Source organism: Phocoena phocoena, chromosome 1 (assembly GCF_963924675.1).
Source record: "Phocoena phocoena chromosome 1, mPhoPho1.1, whole genome shotgun sequence".
In the NCBI taxonomy this organism is placed as follows: domain Eukaryota; kingdom Metazoa; phylum Chordata; class Mammalia; order Artiodactyla; family Phocoenidae; genus Phocoena; species Phocoena phocoena.
In genome coordinates, this window is record NC_089219.1 from 147,669,195 (window position 1) to 147,690,539 (window position 21,345).

Genomic DNA, 21,345 nt, shown 5'->3' on the forward strand with positions numbered 1-21,345 from the left:
TGTGGTTTTGTATCTGTATTTGCCGTTGTACTTGTCTCCTTGTTACAGCAGCTTAACATGTGCCTAACTATTGCACCTACTATGTGCCAGGACCTATTTTGGGTGGGGGATGCAGCAGAGAACCAAAAAGACACAAGTCTTTGACCTCATAGATCTTACATGTCTACCTACGATGACTCAATTTTGTATATGGTGTATGGAAGAAAAGATGACAAGTGAAGAAGAATACTTTAGGAGTAGGAACAAACTCTCATGGAATAATTCAGTTTTTTATGCAATACGATTACATCAGGGTAAAAATATTCTTACTCTGTTAAATTGACAGTTTAGAACAAAATGTTTTAATGCATGCCACTTCATAATTGCTAATTAAATGATTAATTACATTAATTTATTTTTCAATTAAATATTTTCTAAAACAGTTAATGACAGCTAATTTTCAAGGCAATAAAATTTTTTATATGGTCTCGGATAACTATTTCTGAATTTTGTTTCTCTTGGTGCCTCCCTTTTTTTTTTTTTCCCCTGGGCATTCCTTGTGAAACTGAGGGTTAAAAGGGTGGGACTTTTACAGATAAAAGCTACTATTTGTATTCTACAAACAGATAATTAGAAAATAATCCCTCTTTTCAAGGTTCTGAGTCAAAGTTTTCAATAATCTTTAGCCAGCAACAGGTCATCAATACAGTTAATGAACTCCTTGCCAGGGAATCCTTCTGAACCCTCCTCACTCCTCTCCCAGTTCAACTGTGTAGGAAGATAGGTTCTAAAATAGCTGGATCCCGGATTAAACCAATAGGAAGGTAAGAATCTTCTATTTGATAAATAATATCTATTAAAGGAATGGTAGGAAGCAAAGTAAACTTGAAAAAACAGAAGAATGAGTTTTACACTAACACAGGCTATCAGCACCTAAATATTTATGTGACATGCATTTGCTGTAGTTTGAACATATTTCGCTGTAGAAGACACAAAAACAAACAGGATGGAGGAGACTCAATAAGAAGTGTTAACACAGCAAGCTTCTGAAATATGGGCAAAACTCACAGGTTCTGTTAACTACAGGTAATAAGTAAGGAAGTAACTTGAGAGATACAGGCAGAATTCAGAAGATGTGGTAAATATATGTAATAACTAAGTTAATAACTTAAGATATGTCAAAGACAGAATAAACAGAAAATAAGATAGAACAAACGACTATTACCTATGGAAAGGGATGGAAAGGCCAAGCTGTGATCATGTCACCTCTGGGCTGACAGCTCTGTCACCCACGTGTTCTATTTAAGAAATGCAGATAAAATCTATGTCTATTTAGTAGACGAACTGCAAGTTTCACTTGTGGCCAGGAGTACTTGCCCCTGCATCTCTCCCATAAAACAAGTATGTGTTTTTGGCCCCTGGCACCCTTGTTCAAATCTCAACGTTTGTCCTTGTTACCGTGCTGTAATTAGGGAATGCTGATGGAGCAGAAAGAGTAAGACTGAACATAAGGACATTATATAAACCAGGATTCACGGTGTTTGTTGTCTCGCCACCTGTACCTAAGGGCATCCTATCCTAAGTGTGTTCTCCTACCTTATCTTGCTCCTCTTCCTTCTTGCTTTATATTTGAAATAGCTTAAAACACACATACACACATGCATGCACACACACACACACACAAGTGTAACCTGAGCATCTTAATTTGGTCTGTGAGTCCTCGGGGATAGCTTGCCTGGTGGTGTACTTGGAGGGTACCAATGCTTCAAAGTAATTTCGCACACAGTGATTCATGTCAAGAGGGGCAGTAGAGCATAGTTGTTAAGACCACTGTTTTTGCAGTCAGGCAGACCTGGCTTTGAATTACAGTTCCACTGTTTAAGAGCTACTTATACCCGGGCAACTTGCTTAATTCTCTGAGTCTTAATGTTTTCATTTCTAAAATGGAAATAACTTTCTGAAGATGAGGTTGTTAGAGTTAAATGAGCTATGTAAAGCTTATAGAAAAGTTCTTGGCACAACTGGTGATAGCTATTATTGTTGTTGTTAGTTCCACAATCCAGGTTTCACTGTTTATGTATTGGCTATCTATATAGCTTGCAAATCTATAAAATAGTTATCTCAAATTTGCTCAGGTACAAAACATGGAGAAATATTCTTTGTGGAAAATGATGAAATACTACTATGTTAAATTTATAATAGCAATGCAGAATTTCCTTCTAAGTTAGATAAGTTAGATACTATATAATAATATTAGAAATAGTAGAAGAGTAGTAACAGATAAAAAGTGTTCCTAGAAATTATATAAGAAAAACTGAGGAAATTCTATTCAGAGCTGTACTTTCATTATTTAATTTTGGCAGTAGATAAAAATTCACCTAGTAAGAACACTGACACACTGCAGTATCATGAAATGTTGTCTGGGACAAAAGTTGTATAAACTTGCCATCTAGAAAAAAAGGAAACCTAAAAGTAAATACTGCCTAATGAAAACCTCTAGGTTACCTTTATAGTTTTTAACATCATTGAAAGATTAAAACAAATCCTTTCTAGAACATGGAAAGACTTCAAAAGTATAACACACCTATTTTTGTTGTTGTTTTCACATTTTTTGCTCCAAAAGAAGGAAATAACTTAAAACACAACCAACCAACCACTCTGAATGCATGATACCATGAATTCAAATTTCATTAGTAAAGCTGAGCATCACTTATCCCTTCCATATTCCATGGTATGGAAATGCAGACATTATTCTGAAAGGCTTGTAAAACATTAAAGGGTCACCTCTCAATAGTAAAAATATCCAAATAAAATAATTTTAAAAATAAACAAACATAAATAGGAACCTTAAGATAAAAGAAATGGGTAATTCCAGAATGTTTTATGTAAAATGTTAAAAAAAAATTTTTAAACCCCTACAGAGGTTGAACCCTGAGGCAAGATACTTCTCAATATCTTGCATATTGCTCTCATTTTTATCTACCTGTCCTCTTTTGAAAGGGAGTTGAAGGATGGTTGGGACAGCCCTGAAAAATCTGCTGGATAAAAATAGAAACTGGTACCATAAGCCATAAAGTACAGTGATAAAACCTTCTGACCAAGAAGATAAGCACAGGATTATTATCTTCCAAATAACATTCATTTTGAAAATTCTATGTGCTTTTACTTACTTCAGGGCTCAGGACTGCAGTGCTGTCACTTGGAACATCTTCTTCATATCCTTTATTATGAAAACTTTCTATTTCATGACCTGTGCTTCCTTCACTTGGACACTTGTTATATGAGCATCTTGGACTGTTGCTGCAGTGGGAAAATTCACATTTACTGTCCCCAATTTCTGAGGGTGTACATGAGAGATGGGGAGAACCACTGTCATCCTGATATGGTGGTGGCTGCAATTCATCCAGTGGGGGTGTTCTTCTCATTCTCTGAATGCAGTTTCCTGATAATGATTAAGAATCTGGTCACTGTTTCCAATTAGCCTCGACATGCAGTACAGTCCACAATAATTGTAATAACTCAAAAAAACTGGATTAAAATTCTGTGGCAAAGTTAACTACCAGATTTACTAATGAGTTGTCTTCTTCCCTAGTTCAGATGCAGAAATCAAATAATCTGGTTTCCCATTCCTCTCCTCCTGCATAATAAGATCAGGAAAAGTAAAAGTTATATAACGAGACCCTGTTTTATACTATAAAAATGGGAGAGCAAAAAATACTAGTGAAATTGATGATTTATTTAGGTCTTTCTTTCAAAACAATCCTAGAGCATACAAACTTCATTTATTCCCTTATGATCTGTGACCTCTCTAGCCACAATAGTAAAAGTATGGTAGGTGAAACAAATATAAACCTCATTTATTGTCTTCAATCACTGAGATGAACTTAAACTAGCATTCATCTTAGCAGAGTCGGAAACTATTTTTCCACATCTATCCTAGATCCAGAATCCTGGAATGGGTGCACTCTGAATGGAGGCCTAATTCCCCCATACCCAGCAAAGCCTGAAGTCTGAATTCCACCCCGTCTGCACTATAAAGAGGCCACACCCTGCTCCACCACACCCTGAATCTGTATTCCTTCTAAAGTGTGGCTCCACCTTGTCCATAGCACACATCTCCACCTCCAGCAGTTAATTTGAAACTACATTTTCTTCCTCTCTTAAATTATGCTTTTAACTTTTACTGTAATGATTTATCTAAATAACTGAGAATAAACATGTCTGTGAACAGGATAGAGGTGGGGACAGGAGGGTATGTAAGGAAATAGAGTTCAGTATACAACTTAGGAATAGCTAAGTCTGTGTAGATAAATCCTGGACACAATAACAGATGTTAAATTTAAACACTGCTCATTTCTTCCTTTAATGGACTGTGACTCTCCTTTCTCAAAAGGGACTCTGAAAAAAGGTAGTTTGTATTGTAATTCTTATAATGGAGTTCAGTTCAAATGTTCAATAGGTCTTCTGTTCTTCCTTAGAAAAACTTTACATAAGAACTATAAAACTCATTTGAAAAATTACTACAATGTCTGGTTCAAATGAAAAATATTGAACTTAGCATAGATTTACATATTTGCTCAGAAGCCCTAATTTTGTAAAAAGAAATTAAATGTCTCACCTACTGAGTCTAACATACCCACTTTAGAAAACATAAGCACAAAGTAGAAAAGTTAATGACTTAATATCGTTGAAGCTGAATTTGAGAAGATAGAATAGATTAAATAGATGGATTGCAAATAGTAGCTAATAAAACACAATAAACCAGATTTCAGAACAGGGCTTCCAGGAAAACTTTTGTTTTCCTGACAAAAGCAGGCAGACTCAACTGGCATGCCCCTTTTGTCCACTGGCCTTTCCCCCTCCTCCTGCTTGGAGGTGCTGCACTCATCTTGTAACCATGAAGTAACAAGCATGAGAATGAAAACTAAGAATAATGAAGAAGCATCTGAAAAGTCACTAAGTAGCTATCTCCAAACTTCTTGATGCCTGAGACAAATAAATCCCTCTTTGTTAACAAAAACAGGGACTTCCCTGGCAGTCCAGTGGTTAAGACTCTGTGCTTCCACTGCAGGGGGCATGGATTCGATCCCTGGTCTGGGAACTAAGATCCCACATGCCTCGCGGCATGGCCAAAAAACAAAAAACACAACAAAACCCGATATTTGAATTTTCTGTTGTTTCTAAATATATTCTCTACTGATAGTTTTTAAATCACTAAAACAACATCTTCTCTCCCTTTAAAATGTATATTTAATCAGCCATTGAATTATAAGTTAAATTGTAATATCTAAATACTTACTGTACCATGAAGTCAATCAAAAAATTCCCAATGTAGTGGTTCTAAGAATCAGCATGCCATCTTTTCCTTTACCTTAATTTTTTCAAAAAGAGAGATGATCTTTCCAAGAAGTCTCTCAGCATATTACCCCACAGATCTCACTGGACAGAACTGGGTCACATGTCTATTTCTAAACCCATCTGTGGTAGGGGGAATGTGATTACCATAAATGGTTTAGATTAATCAGAAGCCATCAAATTGAAGCTGGGGATGGGATCCATTTCACTGTTCATATCTATATGGAAAAGAGTAGATGCCACTCACCAAGAAAAAAAAAGAGAGAAGACTCAAATTAGAAATGAAAGAAGAGAAATTACAATTGATACCACATATAAAAAGGATCATAAGAGGTTAGTATGAAAAATTATATACCAACAAATTGGACAACCTGGAAGAAATGGATAAATTCCAAGAAACATACAATCTACCAAGACCGAATCATGAAGAAATAGAAAATCTGAACAAACCAATTACTAGTAAGGATATTGAATCAGTAATCAACTTCCCAACAAACAAAAGTAAAGGATCAGATGGCTTCATTGGTGAATTCTATCAAACACTTAAAGAAGAATTAATACCAGTCCTTCTCAAACTCTTATAAAACACAGGTGAGGAGGGAACACTGGCAAACTCGTTTTAGGAGGCCAGCATTACCCAAAGCCAGACAAGGACACTACAAAAAAAGAAAATTACAGGCCAATATTCCTGATGAATACAGATGCAAAAGTCCTCAAGAAAATATTAATAAACTGAATTCAAGAATATATTAGGAGGATCATACATCATCATCAAGTAGGAGTTATTCCAGGGGATAGTTCAACATATGAAAACCAATCAATGTAATAAAAAACGTTAACAAAATGAAATATAAAAATAATATCATTTCAATAGATACAGAAAAAGCATTTTGCAAAATTCAACATTCATTCATGATAAAAACCCTCAACAAACTGGGTACAGAGGGAACATACATCAACGTAATAAAATCCATATATGAAAAGCCCACAGCTAACATCATACTCAACAGTGAAAAGCTGAAAGCTTTTCCTCTAAGACTGGGAACAAGACAAGGATGCTGACTCTCACTGCTTTTATTCAACATGGTCCTGGAAGTCCTAGCTAGAGCAATTAGGCAAGAAAAAAAAAAGACATCCAAATTGGAAAGGAAGAAGTAAAACTGTCTCTATTTGCAGATGACATAATATTATATACAGAAAACCATCAGGAGTCCACCAAAAAACTGTTAGAGCTAATAAACATAATCAGTAAAGTTGGTGGATACAAAATCAATATAAAAAAATCAGTTGTGTTTTTATCAACTAACAATGAATTATCATAAAAAGAAATTAAGGGAAAAAAATCCCATTTACAATTGCATTAAAAAGAATAAAATACAAGGAATAAATTTAACCAAGGAGGTGAAAAGACCTGTACACTAAAAACCGTAAGACACTGATGAAAGGAGTTGAAGACACAAATAAAAATGGAAAGATATTCTGTGTTCATGGATTGGAAGAATATTGTTAAAATGTTCATACTACCCAAAGCAATCTACAGATTCAATGCAATCACTATCAATATTCCAATGGCATTTTTTTTCATAGAAATAGAATGAAAAATTCTAAAATTTGTATGGAAACACAGAAGATTCCAAATAGCCAAAGCAATTTTGAAAAAGAGTATCACACATCCTGATTTGAAAGTGTATTACAAAGCTATAGTAATCAAAACAGTATGGTACTGGCAAAAGAGCAGACACATAGATCAAGAGAACAGAATAGAGAGCCCATAAATAAACCCACACATGTATGGTCAATTAATTTATGACAGAGGAGCCAAGAATATACAGTGGGGAGAGGACAGTTTCTTCAATATATGGTGGTGGGAAAACTGAACGGCCACATGCAAAATAATGAAATTGAACTACTGTCTGACATCATATACATAAATCAACTCAAAACATAAGACCTGAAACCATAAAACTCCTAGAAGAAAACATAGTGGGTAAGCTCCTTGACATTGTTCTTAACAATATTTTTGATCTGACACCAAAAGCAAAGGCAACAAAAGCAAAAATAAACAAGAAGGATTACGTCAAACTAACCAGCTTCTGCACTGCAAACAATCAAGAAAATTAAAAGGACCTACAGAATGGTGGAAAATATTTGCAAATCATATATTGATAAGGTGTTAATATCCAAAATACATAAAGAACTCACACAACTCAGTGAAAAAACAATCTGATTAAAAAATGGGTTGAGAAACTAAAAAATGTCTTTGGTAAAACCTTTCTTTTTCCAAAGAAGATATCCAAATGGCCAATATGTACATGAAAAGGTGTTCAAACCACTAATCATCAGAGAAATGCAAATCAACCACAATGAGCTATCAACTCACACCTGTCAGAATGGTTATTATCAAAAAGACAAGAGATAATAGGTGCTGGCTAGGATGTGGAGAAAAGGGAATCCTTGTGCACTGTTGGTAGGAGTGTGAACTGTTGAAGGTACTATGGAAAACAATATGGAGATTCCTCAAAAAAATTAAAAATAGAACTACCATATGATCCAGCATTTCCACTTCTGGGTATTTATCTGAAGGAAATGAAATCACTATCTTGAAAAGATATGTGCACTCCCATATTCACTGAAGTATTATTTATAATAGCTAAGACATGGAAACAACTTAAGTGTCCATCAGCGAATGAATGGATAAAGATAATGTGGTATATACACACAACAGACAATTATTCAGCCATAAAAATGAAGGAAATCCTACCATTTGTGACAACAGGGATGGACCTTGAGGTCATTGTGCAAAGTGAAATAAGTCAGAAAGAGAAAGATAAATACTGTATGATGTCACTTATATCTAAAAAAACTGAATTCATAGATACGGAGAACAGTGGTGGTTGGCAAAAAAAGGCAGGGATGAGGGTGGGGGGGAAAGGGTGAAGGTGGTCCAAAGGTACAAACTTCCAGTTATAAGATAAATAAGTCCTGGGGATGTAATGTATAGCACAGGGACTACAGTTACTACTACTGTATTGTATATTTAAAATTTGTTGAGAGTAGAATAAAAGTAGATAAAAGTTCTTATCAGAAGAAAAAATTTGTAACTACGTGAAGTGACTGATGCTAACTAAACTTACTGTGATAATCATTTTGCAATATTTACATATATCAAACCAGTATGTTGTACACCTTGGAATAATACAAAGTTGTATGTCAATTAAACCTCAATAAAACTGGAAAAGTAAAAAATGACTCAATATTTCCGTTCCAAAATACACTAATGGGAGTATAAAAATACACACACATTAAACAAAACAAAACAAAAAAGTAGATGCCTAAAGATTCCAGGCAGGAGAAAGATAAAGGATCCTTGCCCTCCTTATACATCAGTCTGGCAGTTGATTTCAGTTTTCATTTTTATTAAAATATCTTCTCTTTCTGTAGCTCTTTTTCCACTTTAATAATCCTTCTCTGAACTTCTTATGTGGACAGCACGATACAATTTCTGTCTGGTGATTATGTTATACCTTACTTCCTTTGGTTTACTTTTAATGTATCAGGTCCCTGCCTAGTTGCCACCAACTATGGGACTTACACAGCTGAGCTCCAGTCGTCTGGCTCTCATTTAGATTTAGTGTAAATGTGCTCCAAAGACCAAGGCACAAGTTACTCCAAAGAAGTTTAGTGATATTTAAAGGTGCTAAGTAGGTTCCATGGGTAGACTTCAATATTGTTTCTGGATTTGAGAGAGACAATTTTAAAGCTGTGAATTGGAATATGTAAAATATTTTGGAACATATAAATGAGATATATATATATATAATATATATATAAACATTGGAATATATAAATTGTATATATGTAGGTTTATATAATTATATATTATTGTATAAATCCTCAAAGCTTTGAAAATAATATTAACACACTTTTCTCTTTCCTTTTCAGTTTACTCTTGCACTTTACTTCTCAAAGTGAAGAACACCAAATGTATCTGGAATCTAAATTTCATAAAAAAGATAGTTATGAGGATTTCTCCTTTTTTAACTTTTGCAATAATATCTTTTTTCTCTAGTTGATAACTGCTTTATATTGTCTATACAGTGTAATAACTAAGAGTTGGCTTAAAATGAATTGCTATTGCAAACATTTTAAGACAATTGTTTTTATAAAATAACACAAGTTATGTCGGAGTTGTTAAATTACACTGTAAACATCCAGCCTTGGGAAGAAATTTTTTGTGGGACTATCAAACACCAAAATGATGACGATGCCCTACTATTACTTTATCCCTCATTTTACAACCAAATTTCATACCCTATGTTATGGAAATGATATATCCATAAAAGGGTTCATGCATGAATATATTTTAGGCATTTTAATTTGCCATTTGCATATTGCACGGTACCTACAAAATAAGACAAAGTATCTTCCTACTCTAGAAAGAAACAGGATGCGTGCATATCAGGAATATGACCTGTGGTTCTTAACATCATGTTTTAAGACAGTGGTTTTCAGAGTTTGGGAACTGCAGCTCTAAAAAGTGGTGAATATTCAACATCTGTAGAATTCACATTTCTTTTCAAATGCCTGGGGAAACTTGCCAAAATTGATTATACACTGGGTAATAAACTAAGGCTCAACACACTTCTCAAAACTGGAAGTGTAAAAAGGATGTTATCTAACCACAGTGGAATTAAACTAGAAATCACAATCAAAAATATAACTAAAAAATCTATAGATGTCTAGATAAAATAACAAGAAATTAAGATGAACTTCTAAATTGCCCATGGATTAAAAAAGAAATCACAATAGAAATTAGAAAACATATTGAAAATAATGATATTAAAAATAATCCACAGAAATATTTGTGGAAAAGTGAGAGAGCAGTAGTGTATATATGGACATATAAACACTACCAAATGTAAAATAGATAGCTAGTGGGAAGCAGTCGTGTAGCACAGGGAGATCAGCTTGGTGCTTTGTGACCAGCTAGAAGGGTGAGATAGGGAGGGTGGGAGGGAGGGAGATGCAAGAGGGAAGAGGTATGGGAACATACGTATATGTATAGCTGATTCACTTTGTTATAAAGCAGAAACTAACAACAACAAAAAGAAATACTTGTGGAATGTGGCTAAGAAGGATATTTACAGGCTTAAATGCATATGCCAGGGAGGGCAGGGGAGAGATGAAGGCTGAAAACAATGATCTAAGTACCCATTTCAAGACGTTAAAAATTTTAAAAACATACAAGTGAAACTCAAACAAAGTAGGAGGAATGAAATTAGGAGCAGAAATCAAAAAGAGAAAACACGCATACAATAGAAAGCATCAGCAAACCAAAATAAAATTCACTGAGAACACTAATAAAATTAATAAGCTGCTAGAAGAGACTAGTCAGGAACAAAAGAGAGATGGCATAAATTATTAATACCAAGAGTAAAAAGGAGGACATCATTTCAAATCCTTTAGACATTAAAAAGATAGCAAGCTTTCCCTTTGTTATTCCCTTTTTGGAAATTTATCAGTCCTAAAGCTCTTCAGTGGGGCAGAGGCAGGCAGTGGTCTGCCCTGGTGGTGGCACAAGAAGCCGCAGTGGCCCGGAGCCGTATGTCAGAGCACAAGTCGGGCGAGGAGGGCCTTCATTCAGGGAGAGGCCAGAAGTGAGGTGTCAGAGCACAAGGAGGGCAAAGAGGACATCCATACATGGGGCAGCACCATGCAGCATGATGGAACCCAATCTGGATGAGAAAGGCCCAGCATAGGGAAACGGAGCCTCAGCAGGATAAGAAGGTTCCCCATGGACAGGAAGCCTAGTCTGGGGCAACAGAGCCCAAACAGAGTGAGGAGTGTGTCTACACCGAGGGAAGGGGAGCCAGAGCCTGAGTAGGATCAGAGCCATGGAGGGGGCACTGGTGTGGGCTGTCAAACCCAGGAAGGCTGAGGAGGGCATCCACACAAACAGGTGGCCTGACACAGGCAAACCAGAACCTCAGTCGGATGGGGAGGGTATCCACATGTGAGGAGAGCCTGGAGTGCACTGTCTGAGTCCAAGTGGGAAAAGGGGAAGTCCTGCAGTATGGGGTCAGAACCCAAGCAGGAAGTCAGAGCTTAGGTAGGATGATGAGGACATTCAATGTCGGGCAAGCTGGCCTGGGCTGTCAGAGTCCATGTTCTGAGGGTTACAAGGACATCCAGGAGTGGAAAAGGCTGCATGTGATACTGGAACGTAAATGGGGTGAAAGGGGGATGTGTGCAGAGTGATGGGGAGTGGTGTGGTGGTGATTAAACAATATATAATGGTTAATGCAAGTCAGTTCTTTCAGTGTTTGAAAAGGGAGTTACAAATATGGAAAGGGAAAACACTAGAATAAACTCTGTGGTGTTGGATTAGAATGAAAAGATATCAATGTGAACTCAGGTTGTTAGTAATAGGTAGAACTATAGTGTAAATATGCATATAATGTGTGTACACACACACACATTCCTGAGTATACTAGCTCTATCTGCTGAGAGGGCTTAAGAACAACACTTTGATAGCAATGAGCATACCTATTGCCCAGATCTTGGCTTTTCAATCAGTTCTTCACTAAAAGGAACCATGACTCCATGAAGAAATGGCTAATTCCAGGGCTGAGAAAAGGAAAATACAAGACAAGCCTAGACAAGCCTCTTGTGTTGAGAGTTAAGGACACACTCAAAGAATGATGGGGTCGTGTCAAAAGGACAAAGAAACCAGCTTGAAGGGGTTCACACTGACCAAATCCCACTAACAATTTGAGCTTCAAAATAAATAATTATAGTAACCGATTATAAGACATTGAGAAAAAGAGGAAACCATGAATCCATCTAGATATAAATATAAGAATAAACTGAAAGAATTTTGAGAAATACGTCATTTATGTAGTTAGAAATACATTCTGACAAAGGACTTAATTATCAAGAGTAACTTAGTAGAGAAGCCTGGTACACACCTCCTTAATGACGAGATCAAACTGAACATTCTGAGTAACGGGATAAATCAAAATTGTGCATTACCTGATAAGACGCAATGAGAGGAATATGGTACCACTTCCAGCTAGAGATGCATTACCTGAATCTAATTGTGAGGAATATCAGACAAACTCAGATATTCTAAAAAACAAGTGTAATCTCCAAAAGGGAATGACCGAAGAACTGTTCTAGACCGAGGGAGACTAATAAGACATGGCAACTAAATGCAAGGCATGATTTTGAACCAGATCCTTTTATAATGCACATTATTTGGACAACTGTTGACCTTGAGTGGGTTCCAAGAATTAAATGTTAAAAATATATCAGTATTAATGTCTTACTTTTGATGGTTGGATTACAGTTATGTAAGAGAATATTCTTACTTGTAAAAAATATACACTAATGTATTTGGGGGTAAAGAAGCATCAGATCAGCAAGCCATTTACCCTCAAATGACTCAAGGTGGTAAAAAGGACTGTAAAGTTGTTCTATAAATGCAAGATGGATTTAACATTAGAAAATTAATCTATCAAATTCACTGCATTTAAAGAATAAAAGTAATGTGATAATTGTAACAGATTTTGGTTTTTTTACTTATCCAGCTTTAATAATTATAAAAATGTATAACGTAATAATAATTATTAAAAATGTATTTCATTTACGCCTTCCATTTTCCACACACATCCTTTCTGGATTATTTTAAAGTAAAGATTTTAAAAAGCATTTGATGAAATTAATTATCCATTCATGATAAAAAATCTCTGTGCAAACAAGGAATTGAAGGCAATTTATTTTAACTCATAAAGGGTATCTTCGAAAGTCCTATAGCAAACAACAAATTTACTGGTGAAATGTTGAAAACTTTACCCCTGAGATCAGGAATGAGACAAGGATGCCTTTTATCACCACCTCTATTCAGCAATGTACTGGAGGTCCTAGCCAGTGTAATAAGGTGAGAAAAAGAAGATGTAAAGGGATTGGAAAGAAAGAAATAAAACTGTCACTACTCTTAGATGATGACTGTGATGTAGAAATCTCAAAATAATTTAGAGATAAGCTATTAGAGTTAGTGAGCATATTTAGTAAGGACACTGGATACAAGATTAATATTTAAAAAATCAATTGAATCTCTACATACACACAATGAACAATTAGAAAGTGAAATTTAAAACCAATTCCACATATAATAGCATCAGATAATATCAAATATCTAAGAGTAAATTTCAGAAATCAGCTTGCTGCTCTTTTTCCAGTTCTTGGGTTTACAGTTAGAATGTGTACTCTGAGCAATTGGCAGAATCCACACTTTGGCTTTCCAAGCAGCGTCTATATGTTACAGGAAGGGACAATTGGAAACACTGCAGTTTCCTTTCTCCAGCAACAAGACATCCCAAGGGTAAAGCAGAGATTAGTCTCAGTCAGAGACTTGAGAATTGCAGGTTTGGTGACTGCCTTCACTAGTTTGGCCTCTACAAAAATTAATAGGCTTGAAAATTAATGGCAGATTATCATAAAGTTAATTAGAGGATGACTTAACTGGAGGTGCCACTCCAGATGCAGCCTCCTTACTGAGCAAATTAACACAGCCTTGGTATTTGATATGTAGCTTTAATTTAGCAAATGCTTTTCCCTTCATAATAATCCAGAGAGAACTAAAGCAACAGGTTATTTACATGTGGTAAGGACAGATACGTCTACTGCCCTGCTTCAGGGAAACATAATAAAATATTCTTGCTCTATGCCGTGATCTGCTTTTGCAGAGACTTTGGCTGCCTCCACATTCCACGCTCCATCTCCTTGATCCTGCTCTAGAAGACAGCAATCTATTAGGATTTGTAAGAGTAGAAGAGTTGACAGATGAAGTTTCTTGATAAATATACATGTGTAAACAGAAGTGAGGACTAAATCTTAAGAAAACACAGGGCTTGCCTCCTCAATAAAGTTCTTGAGGATCCAGGGTATGCTAGAATATTCCTCTCAAAGTCAAAGAGAATTTGCTACCCCTTGTCTGCCTCCAACTAAGAAGGAGACAAAAAGTTTGGTTGGCCGCTTTAAACTTTGAGAGCAGCATGTTCCATAACTGAATGTATAGCTCTGATCCATTTATAAGGTAAAATAAAAAGCTATTAGCTTTGAGTAGCACCCAGAGCAAGACAAGTCTCTCCAGATGATCCAGGTACAGAAGCATAAGCGCTACACGTAACCTTTAAGACTCAGCAAACCAAATGGTCTTCAAATGTCTGCAGTAGGTCATGATGCTTAAAAGTATCTTTGAGGGCTTCCCTGGTGGCGCAGTGGTTGAGAGTCTGTCTGCCCATGCAGGGGACACAGGTTCGAGCCCTGGTCTGGGAAGATCCCACATGCCGCAGAGCAACTAGGCCTGTGAGCCACAACTACTGAGCCTGCATGTCTGGAGCTTGTGCTCCGCAACAGGAGAGGCCGCGACAGTGAGAGGCCTGCGCACCGCGATGAAGAGTGGCCCCCGCTTGCCACAACTAGAGAAAGCCCACGCACAGAAACGAAGACCCAACACAGCCATAAATAAATAAATAAATAAAATTTAAAAAAAAAAAGTATCATTGAGAAGTTCTGATGGTAGAATTGCATTGGAGGCCTTTAGATATTTTTAATTATGATGTTTTCGTATCTCCAAACACATTTTATTAGAAGACACAGTTCAGATTACTTTTGCACCATGCCTTGAAACCCTAATGCTTCTTACTTTATTTCCCTGGTAGCTTGAAATAATTCCTGATTCAAACCATACTTCGCATGTAGCTACTGACTTTCTAACAGTACAATCTTACTCAGCACATCTACTTTCTGAGTCAAAAATCAATTCATTGCCTCTCATTTCTTGACTCTTAGGTTTTGATAAAAGATCATACTCACTTCCACAAGTGAAATGAAAAGTGGTTTGTTGTTGAGAAACAGCTCCTGACCAAATATTAGTGTCAAACAGAGACTAACTGGAAGATCAAGGGACACCAGGTAGCAACGTGATCCAACCTGTCCAGTATGAAGCAGATGGCATGGGATCACCTAGCTATTGAGTTACGAATGTCAAGCTGTACTCCACCATCAAGGGGAATTGGCAGATCTTGCATGAGGACTAAGTAGGCTCTGAAGGCACAGGGAGGTATGATAGTTACTCCTGCCGTATCTTGCTTCACCTGCATGCACAGTCTCAAAGTATGCTACGATTACTTAACTGAGGGTTAAAAAATGATGTCTAATGATATGCCCCAAACCAGCAGAACTGGAATTTTCTGGTATTATATAGGATTATAATCTTTATAATCTTTCAGAGGTGGCCCTGAAAGATAAGAAAAAAGGAAACTCTTCTCAGTGGATAGAATTTGTAGCAGTCCGTTTGGTTTTCAACTTTGCTTAGAATAAAAGTTGGCCTCAATTAGTGGGTCCGGCCGGATGTAAGAACTTAGGAGAAGAAAGACTGGCAGACCTAGAATGGCTCTTGTGCCTGAAAATATTTACATTTCCAATATAGTTTAAAACACAAATATGCAGCAGATAACATGATTTCTAAAATTTAACCTCACACATTCGAATTCTTTCCCAGATTGAAGAAGTTTCTAAGTTGTATAACAACGGCATTAACTTTACTTTTTTGCTCTGCTCCTTAGATTGGAATTCCTAGTTTTATCCAATAGGATTTAAAATATAAACATTTCACATTAACTCTCTCCTAGCCTTCTCAGTTGTATTCATCACCTACCCCCCAAATGTATCCACCCTCCTCCCAAATGTATCCACCCTCCTCCCAAATACACACATCCATGCATGTAGATTAGCCTAAGTGTTCCTACTAAATATTTCTACAACGCACTTTGCTTCTATCGTGTATACTGTATTGTATTTATCTGTTCAGATATTATGAACTGTGAGCTCCCTGAGAGAGCAGGTACTGTCTCTTTTACCTTCGTACCTGCAGTGCCTAGCAACACAAAGCTTGAAACACAGTATATTACCTTAAACATTTTTGTTGATTAATGGGCAAAATAATTGTTGCAGAGGGATCTCAATGTGACCCAAACCTAACTGGCAAGGCAGTGAGACTTCTGGGTTTACAGACCATGAACTCAAACCGTATTTTTTGTTTTAACATTAAGGAAATAAAAGAATTGCCGATATTACAAGATGTCACTAACTGTCCAACATTTTAGAACTCTTCTAATTAAAGCATGTCACATTATTTCTGTGAACAAGAACTAGAGTCTAAGCAGGCCAAAACAGTCACCTGAGCTGAGGAGGGAGCTGAAGTGTGAAGCTTGAAGTGAAGGATTTGAGGCAGCTGAAGTGGCTGGAAATGGTGGGGCAGGGCACTGAAAAGGAGAAAGCTGTGCAGAGAACGGGGCCTCCAAAGTCTGTGTGGAGGACCCCAATGAGTCTGTGACCAAGAGTTAGCTGTACATGTGCAAAGACAGACCACCCAAGGCTTACCAGGTAGCAGTAACAGAGGTATTAGAAGCCAATCAGTGCTAGGGGGAATTCAGAGTGCCTTCCCATAATGGTTAGTTAGAGGATTACAATTAAGTCCTCCATTTAAAAAATCCTCTTTATTGTGGTATAATTTGTAGACAATAAAATCCAGCCACTTTGATGTACCCTTCAATGAGTTTTGACAAATGCATATAGTTCTGTAACCACCACCACAAAGGAGATATAGAATGTCTCCATTCCCCTAAAGTTTTCTCATGTCCCTTGGTCTCCCACAAGTTTTGCCACAGGCCAACCACTGATCTGCTTTCCTTCACTATAGTTATGCCTTTTACAGGATATCATATAAATGGACTCATACAGTATATAGTCCTTTGTATCTGGCATCTTTTACTTCCTGCAAATGCTTCTGAGGTTCAACTATGTTTTTGCATCTATCAGAAGTTTGTTACTTTTTGTTAATCTGTATTCTACTGTAGGGATACAATTTATCTTTCTAAACTGTTTCCCAATTGGCTCTACCATTTTGCATTCAAACTGCAATGCGTAAGAGTTCCATTTATTCCACATCCTCACCAATATTTGGTACTGATAGTCTTTTAAATTTTAAGCATTTCACTGGCTGTGTAGTGATATCTCATTGTGGTTTTAGTTTGTGTTTCCCTAAATGACTAATGATTTGAGCATCTTTTCATGCATTTATTGCAAACGAGAAATTCATTACCAAGAGAGAAAAAGTACTGAATCTCTGAATATAATTGTGAATTTCTATTTCTCCCTTGCAATACATTTAAAATATTTTGTCCAAGTCTGTGGCTTGCCTCTTCATTTTATTAATAGTATCTTTTGAAGAGCAAAAGTTTTAATGTAGTCACAATCATTCCAATTTTCTTCTATGATTCATGCCTTTTGATTCCTATCAATGAAATCTTTGCATAATGCAAAGTCACAAAGATTATCTATGTCTTCTCTAGTAATTAAATAAGTTTTACCATTTATATTTATGACCTATCTAGAATTAATTTTTGTGTATGGTGTGAAGCAAGGATTGGTGTTTATTATTTTTTCCATATGGATATCCAGTTGTTCCTAAACGACTTATTGGAAGACTTTTTTCCTCATTGAATTACCTGGGCACCTTGTTGAAAATAATTGTCATATATATGTGAGTCTGCATTCTAGACTCTTCTGTTTCACTTAATTATATGTCTATCCTTGTGCCAATACCACACTTCCTTGATTACTGTGGCTTTACACTAAATCCTGAGATCAGGTAGTGTAAGCCCTTTAACTTTGCTCTTCTTTTCCACAACAGTTTTGACTATTCTATGCCCCTTTCATTTCCATAAATATTTTAGTCTGTCATATGCTACAAATAAAAAAAGGCCTGGTGGAATTTTAATGGAGATCATATTTAATCTACAGATCAATTTGGGGAGAATAAACATCTTCACAATATTGAATCTTCCAATCAATTAACATGCTATACCACTACATTTAATTCTTGTTTACAGTCTCTTAACAATGTTTTGTAGTTTTCAGTGTCTTGCTTATTACTCTTATTCCTAAGGATTCGGTTTTATGATACTACTATAAATGATATTGTTTTAAAAATCATATTTCCCAATTGTTTTTGCTAATATATAGAAATAATTTGATATCTGTATATTGACCTGATATCCTAAAAATTCCTTGTAAATTTCTTAGAAATTTCTATATAATCATATCATCTGCAAGTAAAGATAGTTTGACTTCTTCCTTTCCAAGCTCTATGACTTTTTTTCCCCTTGCCTTATTGTTCTAGCTAGACTCTCAATTAAAAACACTAAATAGAGGTAGTGACAGTGGAAATTCTTGTCATATACTGGGTTTTACCAAAAAAAAAAAGCATTCAATATTTCACCACTAAATATTATTAGCCTTGTGGGATTTTAAAATTTTGTTATTTTTTAGAGCCTGTAATCAGAGATTGAAAAAGTTTGATGGAAGGTTTTTATCATGAATCGAAGTTGAATACAGTCAAAAACATTTCTCCATCAAGTGTATTTGGCTACTTCTGAGTGGAGTGTTCTATCAATGTCAACAAAAACAAAACTGGTTGATTTTGTGGCTGAAGTCTTCTGCATCCTTATTGATTTTCAGTCTACTTCTCTTATTCATTACCGAGAGAAGTACTGAATCTCTGAATATAATATAATTGTGAATTTCTGTTTCTCCTTTGCTTCAAGTTTATTGAAGCTGTTATTTAGGATTATTATGTCTTCTTGATGAATTGACTCAAATTCTTGTGGAAATGTCCCTTTTATCCCTGATAATAATACTTATTCTAAAGTCTTCTTTGATATTAATACAGCCTTCTCAGCTTCCTCTGAATTCATGTTTGCATGGTAGGTATATCATTTTTTTCTATCCTTTAACTTTTAAATTATCTGTGCCTTTATATTTACATTAGGTTTCTCATACACAATATATTTTTGAATATTGCTTTAAAAAAACTCAAAAAATATTTGCCTTTTAATTGGCATATTTAAATCATTTAGATTTAGCGTAATTATCAAAATCAAGGACTAACAAGCTTTCTCTAACAGACCACACAAAATAAACATTTTAACCTTTGTAGGCCACATATAGTGTCTACCACACATTCTCTGTGTGTGTTTAATAATACTTTAAAACTGGAAAAATCTGGTACATACATACAAGAGAATATTATTCAGCCATAAAAAGGGATGATGTACAGCAGAAACTAACACAACATTGTAAAGCAACTATACTCCAGTAAAAATTAATTTAAAAAAACCTGATAATATCAAATGCTGGTGAGGATGTGGAGCAACAAGAACTCTCATTCATTGCTGGTGGGACTGCAAAATGGCTACAATCATTTTAGTTGACAATTCCTTACAAAGCTGAACATAGTCTTACCTTACAATCCAGCAACTGCGCTCCTAGATAGTTACCCAACTGAGTTGAAAATGTATGTCTGTGCAAAAATCTGTGCATGAATGTTTATATCAGCTTTATTCACAATCACCCAAAACTGGAACCCATCAATATGTCTTCAATAAGTGAATGGATAAACAAACTATGGTACATCTATACAATGTAATATTATTTAGTTATAAAAAGAAAGGAGCTATCAAGCCATGAAAAGACATGGAGGAACCTTAAATGCATATTGGTAAGTGAAAGAAGCCAGTCTGAAAAGGCTACATACTATTGATTTCAACTTTATGACATTTTGGAACAGACAAAACTATAGAGACAATAAAATATCATTGGTTGCCAAGGATTCCAAGGGAGGGAGGTATGACACGAATAGGTTGAACACAGAATTTTCAGGGTGCTGACACTATTCTGTATAAAACTAATGGTGGATACATGTTATTATGCATTTTTCAAAACCCCTATAACTGTACAACACAAAGAACAAAACAATGTAATTACTGACTATAATTAATAATAATGTTTCAATATTGGCTCATTTATTTTAACAAATGTACCACACTAATACAAGATATTAATAATAGGTCAAACTTTGTGTGGGAATAAAGGGTTAAGGGGTGGGAGTGGGGTAAGTATATGGAATTCTATGTGCTATCAGCTCAATTATTCTATAAATCTAAAAATATTTTTAAAAAAGGGATGAAATTCTGATACTTGCTATAACATGAAAGAATCTTGAAGACATGTTACGTGAAATAAACCAGACAAAAGAAGGACAAATATTGTATGTTTCCATTTTTATGAGTTACTTACAGTTGTCAGCTCATAGAGACAGAAAAGATAATGGTGATTGGCAGGATCTTGGGGGATGGGCAATGGAGAGTTACAGTTTAATGGGTAGACAGTTTCAGTTTGGGAAGATGAAAAGGTATGGATGGTGGTGATGGTGATGTGAATTTACTTAGTGTCACTGAACTGTACGCTTAAAATGTTTAAAATGGTAAATTTTGTTACATATATTTTTCATAATTAAGAAAAAAGTAAAAGTCATTTTTAGCTTACAGGCCATAAAAAACAGGCTGCATGTCAAATTTGGTTCATGGGGAATAGTTTGTCAATACCTCATCTATATAGTTAAGTACAAATCTACCCTCCTGTAATTTGTTTTTTATTTGCCCTAACTATTCTTTGTTCGTTTTTCTTCCTTTTCTGACTTCTTTTAGATTGAGTACTTTTATAATTCAATTCTCTCACCACTATTAGCTTATTGGCCTTAAGTTTTGCTTTATTTTACAGTGGTTCTTCTAGGATTTATACAATATATATCTTTAACTTATCAAAATCTATCTTCAAATAATTTCATTTATAACACAAAAATCTTACAACAGAATACTTTTCCTCCCACTTTTTGTGCTATTTTCATATATTTTTACTTCTACATACATACTTTGGTTTTACCTAGTAATCAATATTAATGAAGACCCTAAGTTACCATTAAAGATTCAATTAAACTACATATAAAATACAAATCAGAAAGATTTCCATTAAAAAAATTAAAGAATTATCATGCTTAAGGAAAGAATTCCCAGCTATATTTGAGGAATATAGATAGCTTGGGAC

The 21,345-nt window shown here is 35.5% G+C and overlaps 1 protein-coding gene across 1 annotated transcript in view; it reads right to left on the reverse strand.

Moving 5' to 3' along the window:
- Positions 1–21,345, reverse strand: part of SYT14 (synaptotagmin 14) — a 145,483-nt gene that overhangs the window by 69,819 nt on the left and 54,319 nt on the right. Inside the window, 1 exon segment of the mRNA XM_065878769.1 lies at positions 3,150–3,421. Coding sequence (XP_065734841.1) covers positions 3,150–3,421 — 272 coding nt within the window.